Source organism: Amblyomma mixtum, chromosome 5 (assembly GCF_055824585.1).
Source record: "Amblyomma mixtum isolate Tamu chromosome 5, ASM5582458v1, whole genome shotgun sequence".
NCBI classification, from domain to species: domain Eukaryota; kingdom Metazoa; phylum Arthropoda; class Arachnida; order Ixodida; family Ixodidae; genus Amblyomma; species Amblyomma mixtum.
Window position 1 is genome coordinate 1903970 of NC_143016.1, and position 21479 is coordinate 1925448.

Below are 21479 nucleotides of genomic sequence, written 5' to 3' on the forward strand. Positions count from 1 at the left end.
CTAAACTAAACTAAACTAAACTAAACTAAACTAATTAGAACCCGGGGTTTCGATCCAAGTCGCTCATTAACCCATGGTTTCCCGTTCGCGGAGCGCAAGAAAGTAGTTCGGATAGCCGAGTGAAAAACGCCATAAGCCATGTCAGCAGATGATGCTGGCGAAGCAGAGATGTTGCTTTGATACACCGCTTGCATTTTAGTTGAAAGTATCCCTGTTAAAATGAAAGCATGGTGAATTTGCCGCCATTTGTTTGCGAAGCAACCTGCGGCAAGCCTTACCGCGCACGACACTCGAAATCGCCTTTTTAGCTGCAGAATCGCCGAACCCGGTGTACTTTAAGCCTGTACTTCGCAACCATATGATTTTTTTCTCCCAGAAACAACATACAAAGGGTTATGGCGAGGTTTCAGAAACTAACTCAAATCTATGTCTTTTTTTTTTGTTCAATTTGCAGTAGATCGTAGTTGCGCATTACGGCCTACAAAAAATATGCATGGCATCATGCAGAAGTAGTATTTAGAGTATTGCAGTTATTATAACTCGAATATTCCGCTCAAGCCTGCTATCGGACATTTTCTATTCAAAGTAGTAACGGATGCTCCCTAAAGCCTAAATCATTCACTGCCATCTCTTCCCCTGCGATAGTAACGAGGAAGTATGAAAACAGTAACGGTTAAGCAAACGTAATAACAGCAGCAGTTATTAATTATTTACTGCCTTTTTTCTGTGAATGTACACCAAGTCGCCAACGACATAAATTGCGGCCGGCAGCCCAAATCTAAGGGACGCCTTCAGCGCTTGCAATGACATAAGGCTAACATAAGCATCTACTTTTCTTCCTAATATGTCACTTCCTGTTCAAGATTACACTTTCAAGCTTTCGAGGTTTCCAGCAAAATGTTCTACTTCCTGAAGTTGAAGTTTCGATGAAGATATATTGGGCATACTTATGACACATACACAAAAAAAATAATTTATCGTTTTTTACTTTTGTTAGAAAGTCATTCCCTACCACTTAGTCTTTTGTTTCTCAACCAAATCAGTAATAATTTCTTTTGTACTTTTTCAAAATAAAGTTTAAGCGCAACTTGTCCAATTTTATAGCTTCCTGAGAACACAACGTGATCAATAATTACAGAAGTTGACTCGCAAGCACAGTTGCTTCGGCTCTGTGTATGCAGGAGATAGTCAAATGCGAAAGAAAAAATGTCCATGGAAGGTCAATTGAAAGCAAAAAAAAAAAAATATTCCTTGAATGCACAAAAATAGTGTAACGGAAAATGGCGCTGGAAGTTTGGTCGCCTAACCGTAACAATAAACTAAACCTGGTGCACAGTCGAGCCCACTTTTAACGGCTTCAGATATATCGAACGCTATCGTAATACGAACAAGAGCGACACTACCGTCAAAGTTTGTTTCAAGGCACTGGCAATGCATCTCACGTACAACGAACAACTTTGACTACACTGCTCTGTTATAGCGAACGAGGGGGTGCCTAAAATTCTTCTTCACAGTCGAAAAACCCGCACTGAGAGGCCAGCAAGCTGAGAGACCGAAGAGTGCGTCTACCCTTAGAAAAATGGTCTGTAGACAGTCTATACACTTCATTTAGACTATCGCCTTCCTATAGATATTTCTTCCTGTCTGTTCGCAGTCTATAGACGAAAGTGTACTAAAAGTGTATGGCCATAAATCCACAGATTGTCTATATGTCTATAGACTGTCTATAGGATTCGTATTGTTTATAGACTGATCTCTAGGATTTGTCTGTACACATTGTATAGACTTTATAGACAAAGCTCTACGGACAGTCTATAGCCTCTCTAAAAAAAAAAAAGCTTTGTAAGGGTCAGCCCCCATGACACCACTCTGGAAAGAACATGGTGAACAGAAAAAGCAATGAAATTGGTATATGGTGTATGGGTATCTAACGTCCCAAAGCGATTCGGGCTATCAGGGACGTCTTATTGAAGAGCTCCGGAAATTTCGACCACGTGGGATTCTTAAACGGGCACTAACATCGCACAGTACACGGGCCTCTAGAATTTCGCCTCCATCGAAATTCGACCGCCGCGGCTGGGATCGTACCCGCGTCTTTGGGAAAAATGATAAACGTGTAATTGAAACCTTAGGTATCCATCGGCCAAGCGCGCGGCAGGGGTGTACAAGGTAGCTCAGTCAGTGCATGTGGGCCGGCTAAACAAGCGTCAACGAAACGACGAGAAAGGATGGCATCGAAAGAGAAACTGCTGCGAGCGGCCGGGGAGCAACCAACGGTAACGATTTGAGAAGTATGAATTCCTTACTGGCCTCGCTGGTGAAATGGTATGTGTCGCCTGTCTTGTTGCATCTTTTGAAATTTTGGGCTGGTATACTGCGTGCAGGCGACGCGCAGACCGCAGACAGTGTCGCTAAGTTCAGAGCGCACTTACGCTATAGACCAACGTTTTTAGATCCCTTTCGGGATCTAAAAACGTTGCTATAGACCACCTTCGTCGCTGCGTGGCGCCACGAACGACAGGCGATGCTGTCGAAAGCGCATGTGATAAGAAGCACGTGGATTTGCGACAAGGCGTCGTCGATGCACGGCTGGTCGAAGGTCTCCTGGAATGACTTCGTTAACGCGGATGTGGACGTTGCAGAGAAATGCTTTAACGAAGCCAGTGTAGGATAAATACGATCACTTTCCGACCACTAGGGATCTGATTAAGAAGGTCAACTTTCCACCAGCTGCCGTTAACGCTTCAATCTGATTAGTTATATAGAATACCTAAATCAGATGGCAGCAAAGGTCTCTGAGTGGGAGCGTGATCGCGCTGCTGAGCTTAGAAAGTGGATCTTAATTATAACACTTAGGTGTAAGATGCAACCTCAGAAATAGGTATGTTGTGAATGGAGTATTATATTTCTTGGTCATTTTCTTCTTGCTATACGCGTAATGTTTCTTTTTAAACATTTCTCACCATTCCCTACTTTTTGCAACAGCTCATAACATAGTTAAGTGCAGTATTTAGCGAGGCTTGATCAGGAGGTGAGTGGATCGGTGTATACATAATGTAATGTAAACCGACTTGAATCAATACGAAAATCTATATCATACACACGACCTAAAAATATTAAGAGGTGAAATACAGTCACTGCCTTGGGGAACACCATGCGAGTCAATGAAATAAGAACAGCTCGCCGTAACCGCCTTGGGGTACTAGCCTTGTCTTCATCGTATGCCCGTACAAGCGGCAGCCACTGACGCTGTGAATCAGCTCACAAATCTGCGCCGTTATCTGCGGCAGAATCATCAATGGTCTATCTTCGTCTACGAGGACGTTAGCACGGAGGTCGTGGCGTGTTTTTGAGACAGGAGCATCCGGACCTTTGCAGCAGCTTTTCCTTTTCATGCAGAAAGACGAAATAATTGAAGCTGTTTCTCTGATAATCCCTTTCTGGCCGTTTTAATTGCCACAGCCGTCATCCTGTGTAAGTGAACTCTAGTTTTGTTTACTGGGTTCATTTACCCTAAAACTACGATAAACGACATCTAGTGTTCCGCTTTTCGCAATAAGGACGACTAGACGTGATATTTTGGGGCAACAGTCGCTCCCTACCGAAGGTGAATTTCATAACTTTGGAGACCTCCAAAGTGACCTGAGATTTTCCGAAGACACGGGGGCTATGTTTTTCCGATGTCTTATCGGTGCAATTTTCCTCTCAGGTTGCTTTCTCGAGCAGAAATAGAACGTACGACGCTGGTTTGTCAACGATCTCTGTAACGTCAGGGCTCAACGAACCGGATTTCCGGAAGACATTGCCAGATATATCTCACGCTGCTGGCGTCGTCCAGACGGAGAGTGGCGCTTAAGATCTCGATCGCGATCTGGAATCGGCTCAATCGGGTCAATGCTGCCGCACGTTGTGCTGCGGCGCCAATGACGAATTCTGCCGAGCGAAATATACGCTTGAGGTGGCGGTGTGGCTGAAGTCTTGTTTTTCTTTCGATAAAGAGATCTGATAGCCTGGCCTCAAGGTGGTGCACTTGAAACACGTGGCGTAACGGTGGCAATGATTGGAGGACTCGAGACCTTGCAGCCTTGGCTTGCGCTCTTCTAACCAATGGAAGAAAAGCTCCAAGCGCACACGCGCCTAGCACTTTGCACTCAAGCCAGAGGAAGAACCTTGGCCCGCTTAGAACGAAGCTTATATAATAGGGTCTTTCTCCGAGAAGAAGGTTTTGGTGCGCCACGGACTGAGTCTTGTCATAGCAAGGTGCCCAGCGTGGTCTTCACTCACCTGAGGACTGCTGATGTAGCCATGATGGAACTATGCCACGCCTCCCAGCTGCACAGCATAGCGAGCGTCCTCGAGGAACCTAGGGTTCCCCAGGAAGTGGCCTCAGAAACTGCCGATACTGACGATGATAGCATGGCAAAGTCACTACGACAGCGCCGTCGTGAGTCTTCCAGAACTTCATCGGTCTGCAGCTTGAAGGACAACGACGATGAAGCGAATGGTGAACTGTCGGACTTCAGCGGCTTCGACGACGACGGCCTGAAGAGACCGAATGACTTGTACGAGCGGTACCTGTTCCGCGTCCGTACGCAGCGCGATGGCGAGTCCCACCAGGCGTTCTTGAAAGTCCTCAAGGACCAGGCCGAACGCTGCGACTTCGGTGAGTCCTGGAGCGCCATGTTGCGCGACCAGGTGATCTTCGGCACCAACAACGATGAGCTTCGCGAGTTGATGCTCGGTCAGAAGAACCTGACCATGGCCAAGGTCGAGGAACTGTGTCGGGCGGCGGACGCTGGGACTCTCGAAGGTCACACCTTGGGCAGCGGCAAGGACAACGACCCAAACTTCCGCAACCGTCGCCTCCCGAAGAAGTGTGTCCGGCCCGAAAGCAGTCGCGAAGAAAGGTCAATATGCCCCACTTGCAATGTTGTCCATGATTCCGGGAGTTGTCCCACGCTGGAGAGGATGTGCTACCTCTGCAGGAGAACGGGCCGCTTCGAACCGGAGTGTACGGCGGGTACACTCACGGTCGACGACGAGCTAGAGAACAGCGACGAAAGCGAGGATTGCGAACTGTTTGGCTGGTTTCACTCCGACTTTTTCAAAGGATTTGGCGTGTTTCAGGATTTATGACGTCCGTGCAATTTTGTATGTCGGTGAGTAAAATTTATCGAGCTGCCTTTAGGTAGCGGTGAGGAGTATGCAGTGACAGACCATACCAAATGTCTTATGACGTACTAATTAAGCTTCTTGCGTTCATTGAAATCATCTGCATTAAAGACTTCACTGTTCAAAGCCTCATGGTGCTTTGTTTGCCGGTACTGCGGACGAATGTTTCGTCGTTTGCAGTGTTCCCATATACTTATGAAAAATTGGAGGGGGCACTTAAGCTCCGCCTCAAGGGTATCGCACGATCTCGTAATAGGTTAATTCCCTTATGTGCAGAGGTTCATTCTTTACTTTATATTGATGGATCCGTGGGTCCTGGCGCAGTGGTGCAGCGGTTAAATGATGGGACGTTGCAGGCGACACTCGCAAGTGGACACATCATAATAGCTTTATCAAGTACTTTTGCCACTTTTTAGGCGAGGCTTGTTTACACTCCTTCTTTCCATCTCTTTCTTATTATACATAATGGCAAACATCTCGAATAAAAAAAAAGTGACGCGCCGCTGCTCTCCGATGGCAGGTGCTCCCAGCGGTGGGCTTTGTGCGGCCCAGATTGTTCTTCCCTAGCAACCAGTCATTAATATAACTGCCACCTGCCACGGTGAGCAATTTTGCTCACTATCGTGTGGGCAGGTTGAGATGACGCTGCAAGGTCACGCGACCTGTGTGTCCCACCTGCCTCCTAGGTTGCCCTCTCGGCACCAGCACCTGCCAGAGTCAGGCTCGTGATTTTGCACTCACAACGCCGACGCAGACAACGCCGACACCGGGTTTTCTTGACAACGGGGCCTGTAACGCCATCGCGCAAAAAACCCAAGCATAACGTAGTCTACCGATCTGAGCTTCAGTTTACGCCAAGGAACGGACATTAGTATTTCCATCGCAAAAGGCGTAGACTGTAATATGCTGCCTCGTGAGCATTGGTTACTCTCGATTAGTACATTTTTTTGTAAGGACTTTTTAGAAACCCGAGAGATAAATACGGACACCTCTTCGTATACAGTGTCTGGGGCCCTTGGACAAAAAAAAAAGGAATAATTAACTTGAAGTTTTTTTCTTTTTATTCGTGGTCTGTCTGCACTTAAGCGACAACACCGTGCGGTGCATAGCCGTCAACGTGTCTCTGGAACGAGGCTTCTGGTACTGAAACAAAGAAATTCGAATTGTTCTTGAGACAAAACATTTAAGACTGCCAGATAAAAGTAGCTATTGACCGCTCGTTGATGACTTTCTGGAAGCTGCCACGGCCAGACGAGTCTTCGATCTTCAACTTCCATTTGCTGTTCTCTCTGCAAGATTCGAGAGTGCAATGAATTAATAAGGAACAGAGAATAAAATGGTCCTTTTTAAGATTCTGGAGGCTCTTGTCAAGCGATATCGTGAAAGATTTCGATTAACACAGCATTTTGAGAAAACGAGAGGTACTACAAATACATCAATGGTTTCATCGCAACATTTCCGATACTAAACAGTATGGTATAGATCGAATAAAGCCATTTTACTGCAGTGAGTGTTTATTGCGTTTTTCAACTCACAGGTACTCGAGCTCAGTCCGCAGACTCATTATAACAGATATCTACAAAATATATCCAGACCAGAACGCCTTCTTGAAACTGTAATATATATGTTTTTACTACACATAATGTATGCTAGAGCGTTTGTACGAAGGAAACTGTCCCACTGTGTTGTATGGCTCTGTTCAGTGCTTCACATGACAGGGCAAAAATTATCCTCTTTCCATTGGCAAGAATGTAAAGGGTCTTCAAGTTTAGCAGCACTTAAGAAGTTGATTCACAAAGATTATTTGGACTATTACTACCCTTCTGCAACAGTAAATTCTGAAGAACAATAACGCAGACTGAATTACAGCTGAAAATTCTAAATCAAGGTTATCGAGGCTAAAAAATGCATTAAAAATAATTTAATGAAAAAAAATTAAAAACGAAAATCGAATGTCTATGGTACGCGGCCTAAAGGCGAAAGTATGGTAATAAATTGTCTTTGCTAAAGCGCATCGAGGTGCCTACGAACGAAAGTTGCGTAACTTATTGAGCGCGTTGCGTTGTGCTACAAGCAGAGGAAGGTGCATATGAGAAGAAGTAAAAACATCTACATGAGCTTCTACTAGAAACCCAACATACTTACTTGTTAAGAACAATTACCACGACTGCCGAATCTGGAGTCTTGAAAGCTGCATACTCGAGTTTAGCTGCAGCCGTGTCTCCTTCCAAGCGTGAGTCGATCCTGGCGCTGCCCCTCGGCACGAATTTGCTGGAATCAAAAAGAAGCACTCATCATACTCTATAATTAAGCTCGTGCCCGCGTAAGGGCCAATAATTATTATAACTCTGAAAACACTCTGTTGGAAACGATAACTTAGCGCTTTTCCGTTTGACGTCTCCGTAGATATAGCAAGCGTACCTGAAGTGACCCAAGGCGTAGTACATCGGTTGCTTGTAGAACTCCTGAGCTGTAGCATTGACTATGATGGGGGAGTCCACGAAGTTATTGTTCCAGTTGGGACCCCCTCCAGTATTGAGGGCAAGGTTCCAGTCTGTCCAACCGGTAACCCAGTGGTTGAGATCCTGTCATTTCAATGAAGGAGAAAAACAAGAATAACGTATCAAGGCACGCATTTTTGAGAACGTGATAAAATGCACTGGGAAGATGCGTTTGCTTAAAGGTTACGTGTTGCTTTAACGAGCGTTTTACATTGTTTTACGTAAGCTCGGCTGATATTTCTTTTTTTAAGTGGCCATGGCCACGAAGTGGCAGGGAAACAAAAGAATCTAGTAAACCTTTTGTGGTGCTAGTTCCAGAATAAAGTTAGCCGATAATACCTTAAACCCTTTCTCTATGTTCATGCTTTATGCGTAATAATCAATTTTTATTGTTTTTTTTGTTTTTTTTTACCTATACTGTTAATTCCAGTTTTGTTTCAGTTCACTTAACTGCTGCGAGCACTATTCATGTTTTTTTAGGAGTTAACCATCCACAATACTGTGCGGTGCCTGCTTCAGTTTTGATTTTTTTTTCCCCGTCTGCTTCCTTTCAACGCTTCTGTAAGTTTCCTGGGTTTTGAGTTCCAAAAGTGAGCAGATAAACTTTTTGCATTCTGCTTTCCTTTGGTCTGAATCGATTGCCAACGAAAACAAGCGAATGTGTCTTGAAAGACCAGATTTATTTATGAAATCCTTGTTTGTGAGGCACTTCTTTCGGCAGCTTACTACGGGTATGCATTTAAAAGCGCAAGCTTTCTTTGGCACACTTTCCCCGCTTAACCTTTCTATAGACTACTAAGTATGAATCTCAGACACTGCTTGTCGATTTGTTCCCGTGAGCCCCGCAGCAGCTGTTAGTACTCGGGGTTTTTGTGGTGTATTCATCAGCACTGTCTCACCTCAAGTATATCGGTGGCGTACTTCTCGGCGCGCTCCCAGCTTCCCAGCTCGACTTTGTTCTCTTGTGCTACGCCATTGCACGCCTCTGTGCCCAGGATAAACTTGTCTGGAAAGCTTTCGTGTACTTCGTCCAGGACTTGTGGGCTGATGAAGCCATCAGTGTACCAGTGGACAGCGACTCCGTGGACGTACTTGGACGCTTCTGAATCACCCAAAATCTGCGTAGTGTGGCCAATATACGGTTTAGAAAGAACGGCACCGCGCTGTTAATAAAATGTAAAAAAAAAGCTGTGTCTGACCGCTATTCGTTGCCAGATAGAGAGAAAATTGCAGCACAAAAGTGGACATGTCAATGTTCATTAATTTGGTGAGCTAGCCGCCAGTTTTCAAATTTGTACTCGGTGGAGGTGCCGGGAAGTCTTAATCATAAATTGAGCTCGTCTTTCCCGTGATTTAAATTTTTGTCCATTCGGCAGTCATTACGAAAGAAATTGTTTCAAAGGAAAGTTAGCCCTTTATCGAGACAAGCTTTAAGGCTACGTAAGGAAGATATGGAGACGTTTGCTGTTTCACGAAGGAAAAGAAAAGAACTGATAGCAGCGTGTCTACTTCCGCAACACCATTCACGCATGAAGGGGCTCATTCCTCAGCTGATGACTCAGCCGCGCCTGGATCACATGACAATCGATGGCACATAAACTGCCAGGAGGAAATGGGCGGCTGTGCTTCCCATTGGACCCCAGGTGATCATGTGATTCCCGAGTTGTTGACGTCACTGAAGTTTCTCCGACGACGATATATGCAGCAGCTTCCACGACGACGGCCGACGACGACCGACGACGGATGGAAAAAGTGCCCAAAAACTACCGCTGTAAAATAGTTTTATGGTTTGGATTTACTGCCAGGTAAAAAAGCGTAAGATCTTTTTGTCCCCCTGTGCATAAGGTAACCTGGCTTTGTAAACGCGCTAAAAAACTACCGACACAACAAAGATGGACTGCCACTGCTGTACTCACTACGTCTGGCCAGTGCCGGAGAACTTGGCGATTATCGTCGATGATCATGATTTTCAGTTTCTCCGGTCCGTAGCCGACATTTTGCAGCGCCGGTCCCAGATCGAGCTTGACGAAGTCTCTCTGAGTAGCAGCCGTGAAGCCCAGAGTCTGCCAAGAGGGTTCCGCCACAGCGGCCATTGTCGGCTCGTTCTGGGCCGTAAGGCCCCAGATGGGAACGCCACGGCGTTCGTACTCCTGCACAAACCTTGAGGCCCCCGGACGACTATAAATATCCTTATAACGTACCATTTTAGCAGTAGCGAACTTTACTGTCATGGTTTGTGTGGATAATGACTGTTAGTCATATTCGTACTAACGCTAACTCCGTGACGAACCGCGACTTCATGATGTGTTGAATATGTGATAGAGCAATCGAACCCTCCCGTATGGCCGCGGACATGTAGGGGATAGTCTTAGCTAGTCTGTAGGACTTTTCATTCACTGGCTCCTTCGAGGAGCACCGTTGCAGTCGTGGCAGTCTAATCACCATGCATTAAAGCAGAGGTTACCAGTTTAGTTTTTTTTATTGCGACAGCGTGCCTTCTATAGTAGGATACATATTTTAAAAACAGCATTTGTTAACACTGGGCACCGATCCCCGGCGTCCTGTATTACTCCGCTAGCCAGTCACAACAGTAAACGAAATCGGCTTTTTAATGTTTGACTTTATTAGACAAGCCAGGCATTAAAATTCGAGAGTTTGTAGTTTTTTTCTTATGATTAGCTTCTTGTTTAGGTAACAAGAAAAGATTTAACAGCGAACTACTTTTTTTTTGTCGTGGAAGAATTCTGTGCTGCGATCCCGACTGTGGGCGGAGCTTCACTCTAGACTAAAGTTGTATGCAACTACAGCATAAACTATTATCCTGAACACAAAGATACACCGCAGATTCCCGAACGAAGTCCAGCAAAGCCCGGTCGTGCATCGCGAGAACAATAGCAAGGATGTATGCGCGAAATTTTCTGGTTTTACTGCGAAAACAATTCCAGTGTCATAATGTGAAAATGCCGGCGCCTATCTGCAGACTCGGAGAGTGAAGCCTCCCCCCTCGAAAATCTCCCCCCACTAGTAATCTCTCCATCGCACCTTTCTAGCTACCCGGCTGCCCACCCACCCACCGCTACTGTTGATCTACCGCTCGACCCCACCCTCTACCACCCCCGTATTCCATAAATGCCACCACCACCATCCACCTACCTCCACCCTACACAAGGCCTCCACCCACAGAAGCCCCCGTTACCATGGGCACCGCGGGGCACCACTGCGTACGCTGTGATTGGTCCAGATGCGGCAGGCGCGCACGCAGCTGGCGGGCACGTGGCGCCATCTGGCGTCCTTAGGGCGTTCTGCGCACGCGCAGTGGCCCCTCACGGAAGTGAATCGCGGATCGCGCTATGCTATAACCCTCTATTGATTTCCGACGCAGTGGGAAAAGCACCATCGCTCCAGAAGCACCGCTCACCCGTCACCTCCCTACCCCATACCCCAAGCTAGGGTCTGCCACCCATTTATCGCCACCTTCGACCAAACTCCGCCCAACTTCACTCTACTGAAAAATCCTGTCGCGTGTGTGAAGCCGCAGCCTAGAGTAAGAACATTCATTAGAGAATGAAGTGATAATCGACGCTAAAATAAATTGTTTTCTCAGAATCGTAGCATGAGATGTCTGATCATCCGACGTTTTTTTTTTTCTTCAGCTTCGAGGTGCGGTGTTGATAGAAGACAGTTGAGCACTGGAGGGGAGTGTTAGCTAGAGCAGCACAGAATGCTCACACAACCAGGAATTCTGGAAAAGAGAATCTTTTGAACGCGAAGTTGTTGATGAACGTAGTTTTGTAGCGCAAAATACAGTAGGCTAGTCAGCGGCGCATTTCGGGCGGTCTTCGCAGGCCAGTACTGCGCATGCGCCGTAACAATGGCAACCATAGCAACCGGTTGCCTTGGTTGTTAGACGCCGAGCATAACATGCTTGGCGCCTAACGTACATACCTTTCGCTCTGTATATCGTGGCCTAGCTGAGCTAAGCCACAGCAATTTTTTTTTTCGCAAATCGCAAGATTTCACCATAACAATCAGTATATCTGCAGATCCCTCCTCGGGACGCTCGTAGTTTTCTGCTATTTACTGTCAAAAACGCACCCATTGTATAGCTTTATAAGAAAATTTTGAACGTTTGGTGCGAGCGCAGGACAAATTTTAAAATGCAAGATTTTGCTACGCTTCGGAATATTAGACCATTTTTAACGATATGCTCATAACATTATCTCACAATATTCCAACGTTGCCTACAATTAAAAGTGACGTACAGGAAAGCTGGACTTGGAAGTACACACCGTACCTTACGTAATATTTTGCCCAGGTCTTGTAGTAAGGTCCTCCTGGTTCACCAATGAGGACAGCTCCCTTTTGCGACGAGTTTCTAGTCTTCATCCAGTCAGGGCTGGTCCAAGCGCTTCCGAAGAGCCAGATGGGTTCGCTTGACAGAGACATGGCCTTCTTGATGTTCGGGATCTGCGACAAACGCGGTGGCACTTGTAGGTGTTTTAAGCGGGAGGTGCTTCTTCCCCATATTGTGAGAAGTTTTAACGAAGTCCTAACCTAATGGCTTTCAGGGGCACCAGAATTCTCCTTATAGCTTACGTGTGAATAGAAAAGTCGACGTATTACGGTTTATAGAACAACTACACTGTTCGTGTATCGCCAATAATATCTGTGAAACAGCTCGCTGTTTGAAAACTCGCCATATCGATTGCGGGCAGAGCCGCCCGATGAGAAAGCTTCAGCATAAGCACATTACCGCAATCGCATCGAAGGGTTCCGATAACATCGTCTAGAATTAGACACTAATTAGACGTGTAAAATAGCAATGCCCAGGCTTTGGAGAAAGATAGCGTGACGTATATATTTCTAGCGCAGTTTGCTTGCTTTTATTTGTTTGTACATGGCCGTAGTAGCAACAGTCATTAGATGAGTTGTTGCAAACGTGTTTTCTTTGAAAGAACGACTACTCCTCAAAGCAAGTCGGAAGACCACAATAGCAGCTAGGGACGAAAGCACTGCTGGGATTACTGATGGAACGGCGCCTGCTTCCAGCGCCGCTGGACGCGTATGATGCCTCATCACGCGTTGTGTATTATGAACTGAGAGTCACGACCTGCACGTCTATGTTTAGTTTTAAAGAGGAGCATGCGCATTGAAAAGTCTCGCCGCGATGCGCTTCGGAGGGTGTAGCGCGCTTGCCCCGATTGCAAAAACACTTGTCGCAAAGGCCCCGCGTCTTTACCTCCGTGTTGAAAAAGAGCGGGCAACGTTTGCCCCGTGCCGTAATCCCTGAAATTCGTAGTCTCCGCATTAGAAATCCCGTGCCAAATCCCCGTATCAGAATATCTGTTCTAAAGCCCTGCATGCTGTTCTGTCTTCAACCGGTAGTCCTGCAACAAAGGCTTACGCGTGTGCGCGTGCGCACTGGAGACAGCGAGAAAGAGCATATATGGGTACGGTTTCAATGACAGCCGGCTCTTTATATATATATATATATATATATATATATATATATATATAGGTTGCGAAATTATAAAGTACTTGACTGCTTACAAGAGTATATAGCGAAGTATACGCTTCGTTAAAGGAAACATGTTTATTCGACTCGACGTTTCGATATATATATATATATATATATATATATATATATATATATATGTGATGTGTATGTGGGTCGTTACAATATATATGAAAGAAGCCTATTCGCATTTGTATCATTGAGTTCTTACCATTTCATTTTCGTTTGCAGCAGTGTAGTGATCTTTTTATGATTATTTCTGTGCATTTAAACGATTTTTACGTGTTTACAGCTTCAATTATTGCTTGATATTCTATCGCATGGGCTGTTCATTTATTCGTTAATTTTTTGGTGATTTTTAATTGTTCATATCTTTAAAATATCCGACGCATTTTACTCCTTTCGACAGAGCAGTTCTACGCACTGTGTATTGCACCAGCCGGGGGCATTTTGAGCTGTTCTACTAGTTTTTTTTTTCTGTGTCTTTATGGGGGGATTTTAGAGGGGAGGTTTGAGTGCACTTTGTTAGTAAGAGTTGCACTGTTCGATATGACCGAGACAGAAGAGATGGACACGGGTGGAGTGCGGGCCTCCTTCACACAAAGCCACTCGCGAACACGTCGCATGAGCGGCACGCCCTAAGCAGACATGGCAGAGCCACCTGTACGTGGGAATTACTGTGGGCGCAGAGCACTACAACGACAACAACAAAAGAAAAAAACCTGCAGTGGAGGGTGGGGAGCGAACACGTGTAACGCTGTAAATAATCAGATGCAGGAACAGCATTTCTTAAGGGAAAGCCATTCAAAAACCAATTGTTTAGACACGGTTTGGTTTTGGTTTATGGGGTTTAACGTCCCAAAGCGACTCAGGCTATGAGAGACGCCGTAGTGAAGGGCTCCGGAAATTTCGACCACCTGGGGTTCTTTAACGTGCACTGACATCGCACAGTACACGGGCCTCTAGAATTTCTCCTCCAAAGAAATTCTAGCCGCCGCGGCCGGGATCGAACCAGCGTGTTTTGGGTCAGCAGCTGAGCGCTATAACCACTGAGCCACCGCGGCGGCCATTGTTTAGACACAGAGCGCCTCTAAAATGCATTGCACACATATACTGTATAGCACTGCGCTAGCTCCGGCCGCCACCTCCATGTTTGAAACAGAAAGGCGCAATTGGGACGAGGACAAGAAAGAACGTGAAGCAACAGGACAGGCGCCAACTATCAACTGCAATAAAGGTTTGGTTTGGTTTATGGGGTTTAACGTCCCAAAGCGACTAAGGCTATGAGAGACGCCGTAGTGGAGGGCTCCGGAAATTTCGACCACCTGGGGGTCTTTAACGTGCACTGACATCGCACAGTACACGGGCCTCTAGAATTTCTCCTCCAAAGAAATTCCAGCCGCCGCGGCCGGGATCGAACCCGCGTCTTTTGGGTCAGCAGCCGAGCACCATAGCCACTGAGCCACCGCGGCGGCTACTCAACTGCAATAAACCTTAGTGCAATAAACCTTAGTTGATAGTTGGCGCCTGCCCTGCTGCTTCACGTTCTTTCTTGTCCTCGTCCCATTAGCGTCTTTCTCTTTCAAACATGGCTACGAACCAACTAGCCCAAACCAAAGTACTTATAGCGCCACCTCCAGAAGTCACCCAAAAACCCGCCTCTGCAACACTGCCGTGGTGTATTGTGTACAGGTGCAATTGCGTGGGATTTTTGACCTCGGTGATTTTGAAAATGGAGCAAAAGCAGCGGTGTATTCGGCGCGGCGCAGTTGACACCCGACTCCTGACATCGTGTGTTTTCGAGCACTACCCATTTCGTGCACAGCTTCTGTTGTTTCCAAGCTTATGACAGATTCCTTCATGATAGGTTTAGTTGCATATGCGACATAAAACCCAACAATCCACCATAGATATCCGGCTTCTGATCTCTACAGCACGTGAAGGGCGGTTTTATCGGGGATGGAGGAGGGGGCGGTCGCCCCGTGCGCCACGAAGCTGACCTGCATTTTTTCGACGAGTAATTTCAAGAAACACTTGTTGCAAACTGGCAGTCCACCCAGCCGCCCCCTCCAAGAGTCACCCATACATCCGCCCCTGCAGCAAGTTACAAGAAAAAAAATCACGACAAAGGACAACGTGCAAGGAAAAAAAGCTAAAAATCGTAAGCTGCTGTATCCTAGTGCAGTTAACTTGCGACCTGGAAACAGCTTATTATTTGTCGCCTCATCTGTGCAGATTTACGGAAACAGTCTCCGGAGATTTTTTGGTTGCTCTTATGAATGTTGGAGACATTTACAAGTTTAATTTTTCCCTCAACTGGGCTCGCTTTACTAATAGCCCTGAGCAGGGCTATGAGTAAATCTCTCATCATATCCCATCTCATCATCTCTCATCATATCCGATCGAACCCTTTTATAATTTGCTGTCATTTTCGAAATCCCTGAGAAATAATGCGTCTCACGAGAACCTCGAGCCTTTCATCGTAAATGCATCCTGTCCGTAGAAGCTGAATCTCGAAACTTCGCCTTCCTTCTACACAAAGCCGTCTTCGGTTAAGACAATTGCTGCGCTGCTTTGAATATAATGAATGCTGCTTTGCTTAATGACTTTTTAACTTCGTCTGTTCATACCTTTAGGTACAGGTCTTCGGGGGCCAGAGTGAAGTTGGTCAGCTCGAAGTCGCCAGGAGAGTCGTCATATGTATACTCGCGCACCGAGAAGTCGCAGCCCGCTATTGGAATCCTCCCGATGGTGTATTCGATCCCTGTTGCCGTTCGGATGGAGGGCGTACGATAGGCATTTATCTAGAGAACACAGATAAACGCTTCGGTTCCTTCTTTCCAAAATGGCCAGGAGTGAAATAAACGCATTGCGCCGACTTCCGTCGAAGAGATAATTTGTAATACATTGCCGGCCTCTCGTGACAATTGTTGTCATTGTATATGAAGAAAAACAAAATGTTCCTATTTCAACGTACTCATTTGCTGAAGCAAGCATAATACGCATTATTGTCAACGTAACTGACAGTTAACGCGTAAAAAACTACTGAAAAGTGCACGGTAAATAAAAATCGTAATCTTAGCGAACACTGAAGGAAACTCAAAGACAAGATTTTAGTCAACACAGCAAATTTGCTGCAAAATATGCCTAACTGAAAATTTAGTAATTCTTAGATCCTTCTCTCCTGAAAAGGCTATGATCTTTAAATGATCAGAAGCACATACGTGTTTAGTATTATTGACTGCCAAACTCCTGCTAAGCACTAAACACATAATTACGCCATTGGAACTCATCTTTAATATAAAATACAGGAGTGTCCGCTTATAACTACCTTAGATATAATGAACACTCTAATTACGAACGAGGGTAGCGCTTACCCTCAGCGTATGTATTATGGTAATGGTTATGCATCTCTGTCACAAAGTTCGCGCATGCCTTGCGTTTCTTTTTCTTTTGCAGGCGAGGTGGCCACGGCTCCGGTGGTTCGCAGGCATGTCGCAATCTGGCGGCGACGATTTTGCACCCCTCGCGGGGGCAGTTGACCGCTTGCGACGCTGGAGGGCCAAGGCTACTCCGCCCCCTCCCCAGGATTATCGCCGGGAAGCGAGCAGGGACGGGAAGCGGCCGGTTGAATGCCCCAGCACCCATCCCGACCTTCGCAAGGTGGCCTTGCTTCTCGTTAGGACCGTAGCTTTCCCTCGCGTCCCCTTCAGTTTCTTCGTGTTTCTTCTCCCCCCTTTTTAACATCTTCATATTGTTGCCGCACTGGGCCTTCAGGATTCGTTTGGTTGTTTGTCATGAGAATGCGGTGGCGGGAAAACCGCGAGCCGGGCAGTTGGCTTGGAGATTTCGGTGCGTGCGGACGTGCGTGAGGTCAGCCAGGGAAGTGGTCGGCAAGCGAGCTAAGGCGGGTGTCTGACGCGTAGAGCGCGGCGACGGCGGCCCCGAAGACGCGTGGAAGACGCGTGGCCCAAGTTCGCCCGTATCCGCATCCACCCATCAGCCCCGCGCGCCTCCGCAGCCCGACGCTCCCTGCGACCGGACCTTGCCACCCCGCAGCTAAGCCACCGTTTCTCCCCACTCGCTTTACTCTTCTCTTTGTCCTGTCACCCTTTCTTGTCCTAACCTTTTGTATAGCATTGCTTATGATTGTGTAACGTTGTTGTATAGTTCTCACCCTGATGTTTCTCATTTTGTGTTTGTAATTTGCGTCACGCCTGTGTATTTCCGCTATTTTGCTTGACTTGTTTTGTAACCTGTTGTCTGTGTCCTTTGCCCGAGTAAAGGGGTTTGTTAAGGAACTTGCCTACGCCTCATGCCTCCGGTCAACGGCTAATCAGGCGTGGCCCATATCGCCGGTCGGCAATCGAACCTCATCTTTTGCACGCGGGGTGGAGAAGTTTGTCGCTCCTCCCCCTCCGAACTTACGAGAGTGCAGTGGTGAGCAGGTTGACCCGAATAATTATGGTTTGGTTTCTGGGGTTTAACGTCCCAAAGCGACTAAGGCTATGAGAGACGCCGTAGTGGAGGGCTCCGGAAATTTGGACCACCTGGGGTTCTTTAACGTGCACTGACATCGCACAGTACACGGGCCTCTAGAATTTCTCCTCCAAAGAAATTCTAGCCGCCGCGGCCGGGATCGAACCCGCGTCTTTCGGGACAGCAGCCGTGCACCGTAACCGCTGAGCCACCGCGGCGGCTCCGAATAATTATAATTTCGGTGCCAACCAAGCATCAAGCCACCCACAATATCGTGACAGTCTCAGATACAAAGAAAAACTGTGGCCGCATCGGTCGTTTATAGCGAACAAGAAGGCGCTGTTAACTCGCACTTCCAGTCGAAAAACGGCCATTTCCAGGAAGCGCGCAGCCCGAAGAGCGCCTCTAAACCCCGTGACATCTCCCCAAAAACAGCACGGCAGCCCAAAAGAGCAATAAAATGGCGGACAAACATCGGAGAAATCTGAGATGGGGATTTCTTTCCTAGCGAACTAATACATATATTTCACAGCGAACCACTTGCGCAGCGAGCAAACGACCTGCTTCAGCGCGCGCCACTCATCGTAGATCAGTTCCGGGCGCCGCCACAGATAGCAGTAGATTTCGAGAAAATCGCCAATATCTTCAGGATGTTGCGAAATGCTTTACTGAAGTCTTGAGCCTTAATTCCTCAGCTTTTTGTTCCACTTCAGGATTCCTTTGGTGCATAAGTGGACCTACCGAACGGGTGTATGTGACGACTCCAAGCGTAGTAAAATCATGCCTTAGGCTGTAAACCACAGCGACAGTTTTCCGAAGTTTAAATTGGAGTAGATATTGCAGCCTGAAGCTAGTACACTTCGATGACGGGTTTTCTTACGCCATTGGTGCGGCTTCATCTTGTTTATCTCGACAGTTTGTTGCTTTCAGATTTTCTTTGCATGTTTAAAGTAGCAGGTGAGAGTTACCTTGATTTGAATAGTAGGACTTGAGAAGGTCATCTCGCATACCCATCGGAAGAGATTTAATGTTCACCATAGCGGCGTCCGTGAAGGCACCTCCAAATCCAAACACTTCCTGGTACTTTATGGAAGTATTGATCACGAGTCGTGCACTGCTGTCGTCTGTCGAACCTGTTAGAAAAGAGAAAACAAGTGCGGAAGATAGCAAGCGTATCAGGCCATTACTTTCGGTCTTCTTTAGAGGCTTCGGCAGGCAAAAGGCAAGAATGAACGATCGATGTAAGACAATTGCCTAAAAGTGAGTGTATTATGTGTGTATTATGTGTTACATTACATGCCAAATGCTTGGGTAGCATTGCAGTGTGTAACATATGCACTAATGTATGTCCAATAGTCTTATTAGTTGTGTCTTATTGCTTGTAATATTTCCCCATGTACGCCTATGAATAGTAAGCTTGATCGTGTCCAATTAGAATGTCTACAAGATATGTATAAGTGATCTCTGCTTTTTCTCCAGACATGTATAATTGTTTCTGTGTGTTACTGCCCTTCAACCTGCCAAATATAGGGGCAGCAACCTTCGTCAAGCTGCTAATCAGCAGCTTTTTGTTGCTTGCCCTCGCATTTTTGTACTGTTGTAAAAAAATTCGAAATAAAATGATTTGAATTGAATTGTATATTGCCGCGAATCTTTGTAGCGTTTGTTTGTTCATGCTTCAAGGCTGCCGACACGCCGCTTTATCGCTTCGTTTGTGACGCAAGACGCGCCAAGATTTATCTCGATTGATCGCATCCAGGCGGAGCCGGTTCTAGTTTGCGCCAGAATGTTCTAGTAACTTTCCAAGCTTTATCTCAAATGTTCGCTATCAATTTTAAAAGGAGCACGGCCCACAGCGGCGGTCATTCTGTTCTACGGCCGCCGAGCATTTTTGTTGCTACGCCGCCGCCGTGTGATTCAGTTTTTTGCGGGCGCAAGTCAGCCCAAATAAAGAGTTCCGTTTCGAAGACATCCTCGTTGTTTTCCTGTTCGCTGGACTGCAGTCACCACTACGTGACAATGTAGAACAGGGTGTTAGTTTTGCCGGAAGTACTCTTGTATCGGATTAGTAGTTCCACAAGCAGCATTAAAGATAACGGAAATCAAAGATCAAAGCTCCACAGTTCAAATGAAAGAAGAAAGACCAACATCTTTATATCGATCCAGTTCTATGACTTCGTCCGTTCCGCTTGGGCCTGTTGATTATCCGCCAGGTCCAAATGAAGCCAAGTACTCCATGATAAAGCGAAAAGTTAGGTATGGTATATAACAACAGCTTTGCATATGGGCAGAGCGTGTCATATATCTGCCACGATCTCCGCACTATTTGTACAGGGAGCTGCATCAAGTCACCTGAAGCTGCAGAACAATAGCGGGGTTAGAAGAATCTGGTCTTTGCCGAAGATGTAGGCTTGTTCCATGTTCAGTGACAGATGCAGTCGCTCTTCTAGCCCCCCTCATAATTTGAAAACCAACCTTTCTATGCTCCAAGCGACCCGGAAAATGAACGAACAACGAGTTATCGAGTGATATATGTGGAGAAACGCGAGGAACTCACCAGATGCCTCACCGAACTGTATGGTGGTCTGGGCAAATCGCAGGCCTTCTTTTCCACTCTCGAACACGATGGCTCCTTCGCTGGGTGGGGGACCAATGTCGCCCACGAAGTCGCAGTACGTCGTGTTGCAGACGCACACGATGCTGCCGTAGCCATAGTCCCTCGGCTGGCATTCAAGTGGGGTGGTGGCTACAATTGGGAACACATCATTGGTATTAAATCCTTGGTATTAAAGTCGTAGTATCAGTAAGTCGTAGTAAAGTCGTAGTATACTTTCAAACCATAATTTCAAGCCATACTTCCAGAACCGAATGCAGAGCCAACACAGCATCCCCTAGAGCGCGTCTGCCGGTGTAATCAGCTCGTAGAAGGGTCCTAAGCTCAAAAAGCGATATCAATAGACTATGGTTTATGGGGGTTTAAGGTCCCAAACGGACTCAGGCTATGAGGGACGCCGTAGTGAAGGGCTCCGGAAATTACGACCACCTGGGGTTCTTTAACGTGCACTGACATCGCAAAGCAAACGGGCCTGTAGAATTTCGCCTCCATTGAAATTCAACCGCCGCGGCTGGGATCGAACCCGCGTCTTTCGGGTCAGCAGCCGAGCACCATAACCACTGAGCCACCACGGCGGCAACGTAAGTTCTAAGAGCTGGGGTAAGAGCGTATTGAAGAGACCTCAAATGCGGAGAGACCACCGGCGTAATGAAATTCTGAATTATTTTCATTCCAATTAGATATATTTTTCGCGTTGCTACTCGCTTAAGCACTAGTGCGCCGCCGTTATGTGTAAAAGTTGCCGTTCTAAAGGAAAGTGGATAAAAGTGAAACCCACGGAAAGGAAAGCAAGGAATCGGATCTTTAAACATGTTAAAAAATGACCGTTCACTTGTCACGACCATTCATTCATCTTTGAATTTTCTGAATTTCAGCCGCGTCGCTCGATAACCATTTCAAGTTTTCATGGAAGCAGTGCGTACTTACCTGATGTAGCCGCCGCCAGCGAGATTGCTGCGATGAGTAAGTATTCCTTCATGCCACTTTCTTTTCGAAAGCAATCACGAACTTGACGAGGGTGGAGCCGTCGTGTAGACGAGTATCGCTGTCTGAAGACTGCCCACCTCACGCAGTTCAGTGGACTCGTGCGACTGCAAAGCTTAAACGAGAAAGGCTAAGTGTGCATTTTCGCCACGCCAGTGAAGGAAACAGCAAGGTTCAGCTTTTCCCCGGGAAAACAAGATAGCCACGTGTAGCA

General features: G+C 46.6%; 1 protein-coding gene across 1 annotated transcript; it reads right to left on the minus strand.

Annotated features, from left to right (window-relative positions):
• Positions 1 to 6355: 6355 nt before the first annotated feature.
• Positions 6356 to 21260, minus strand: LOC149341120 (lysosomal acid glucosylceramidase-like). Its single transcript, XM_089541939.1, has 10 exons — positions 21209 to 21260; positions 20225 to 20413; positions 18636 to 18800; positions 15819 to 15952; positions 11968 to 12140; positions 9590 to 9833; positions 8573 to 8791; positions 7594 to 7757; positions 7318 to 7443; positions 6356 to 6461 (listed from the first exon to the last, which is right to left on the minus strand). Exons 1-10 carry the CDS (start codon positions 21258 to 21260, stop codon positions 6356 to 6358), a joined length of 1572 nt encoding a protein of 523 aa, XP_089398065.1.
• Between the last annotated feature and the right edge of the window lie 219 nt (positions 21261 to 21479).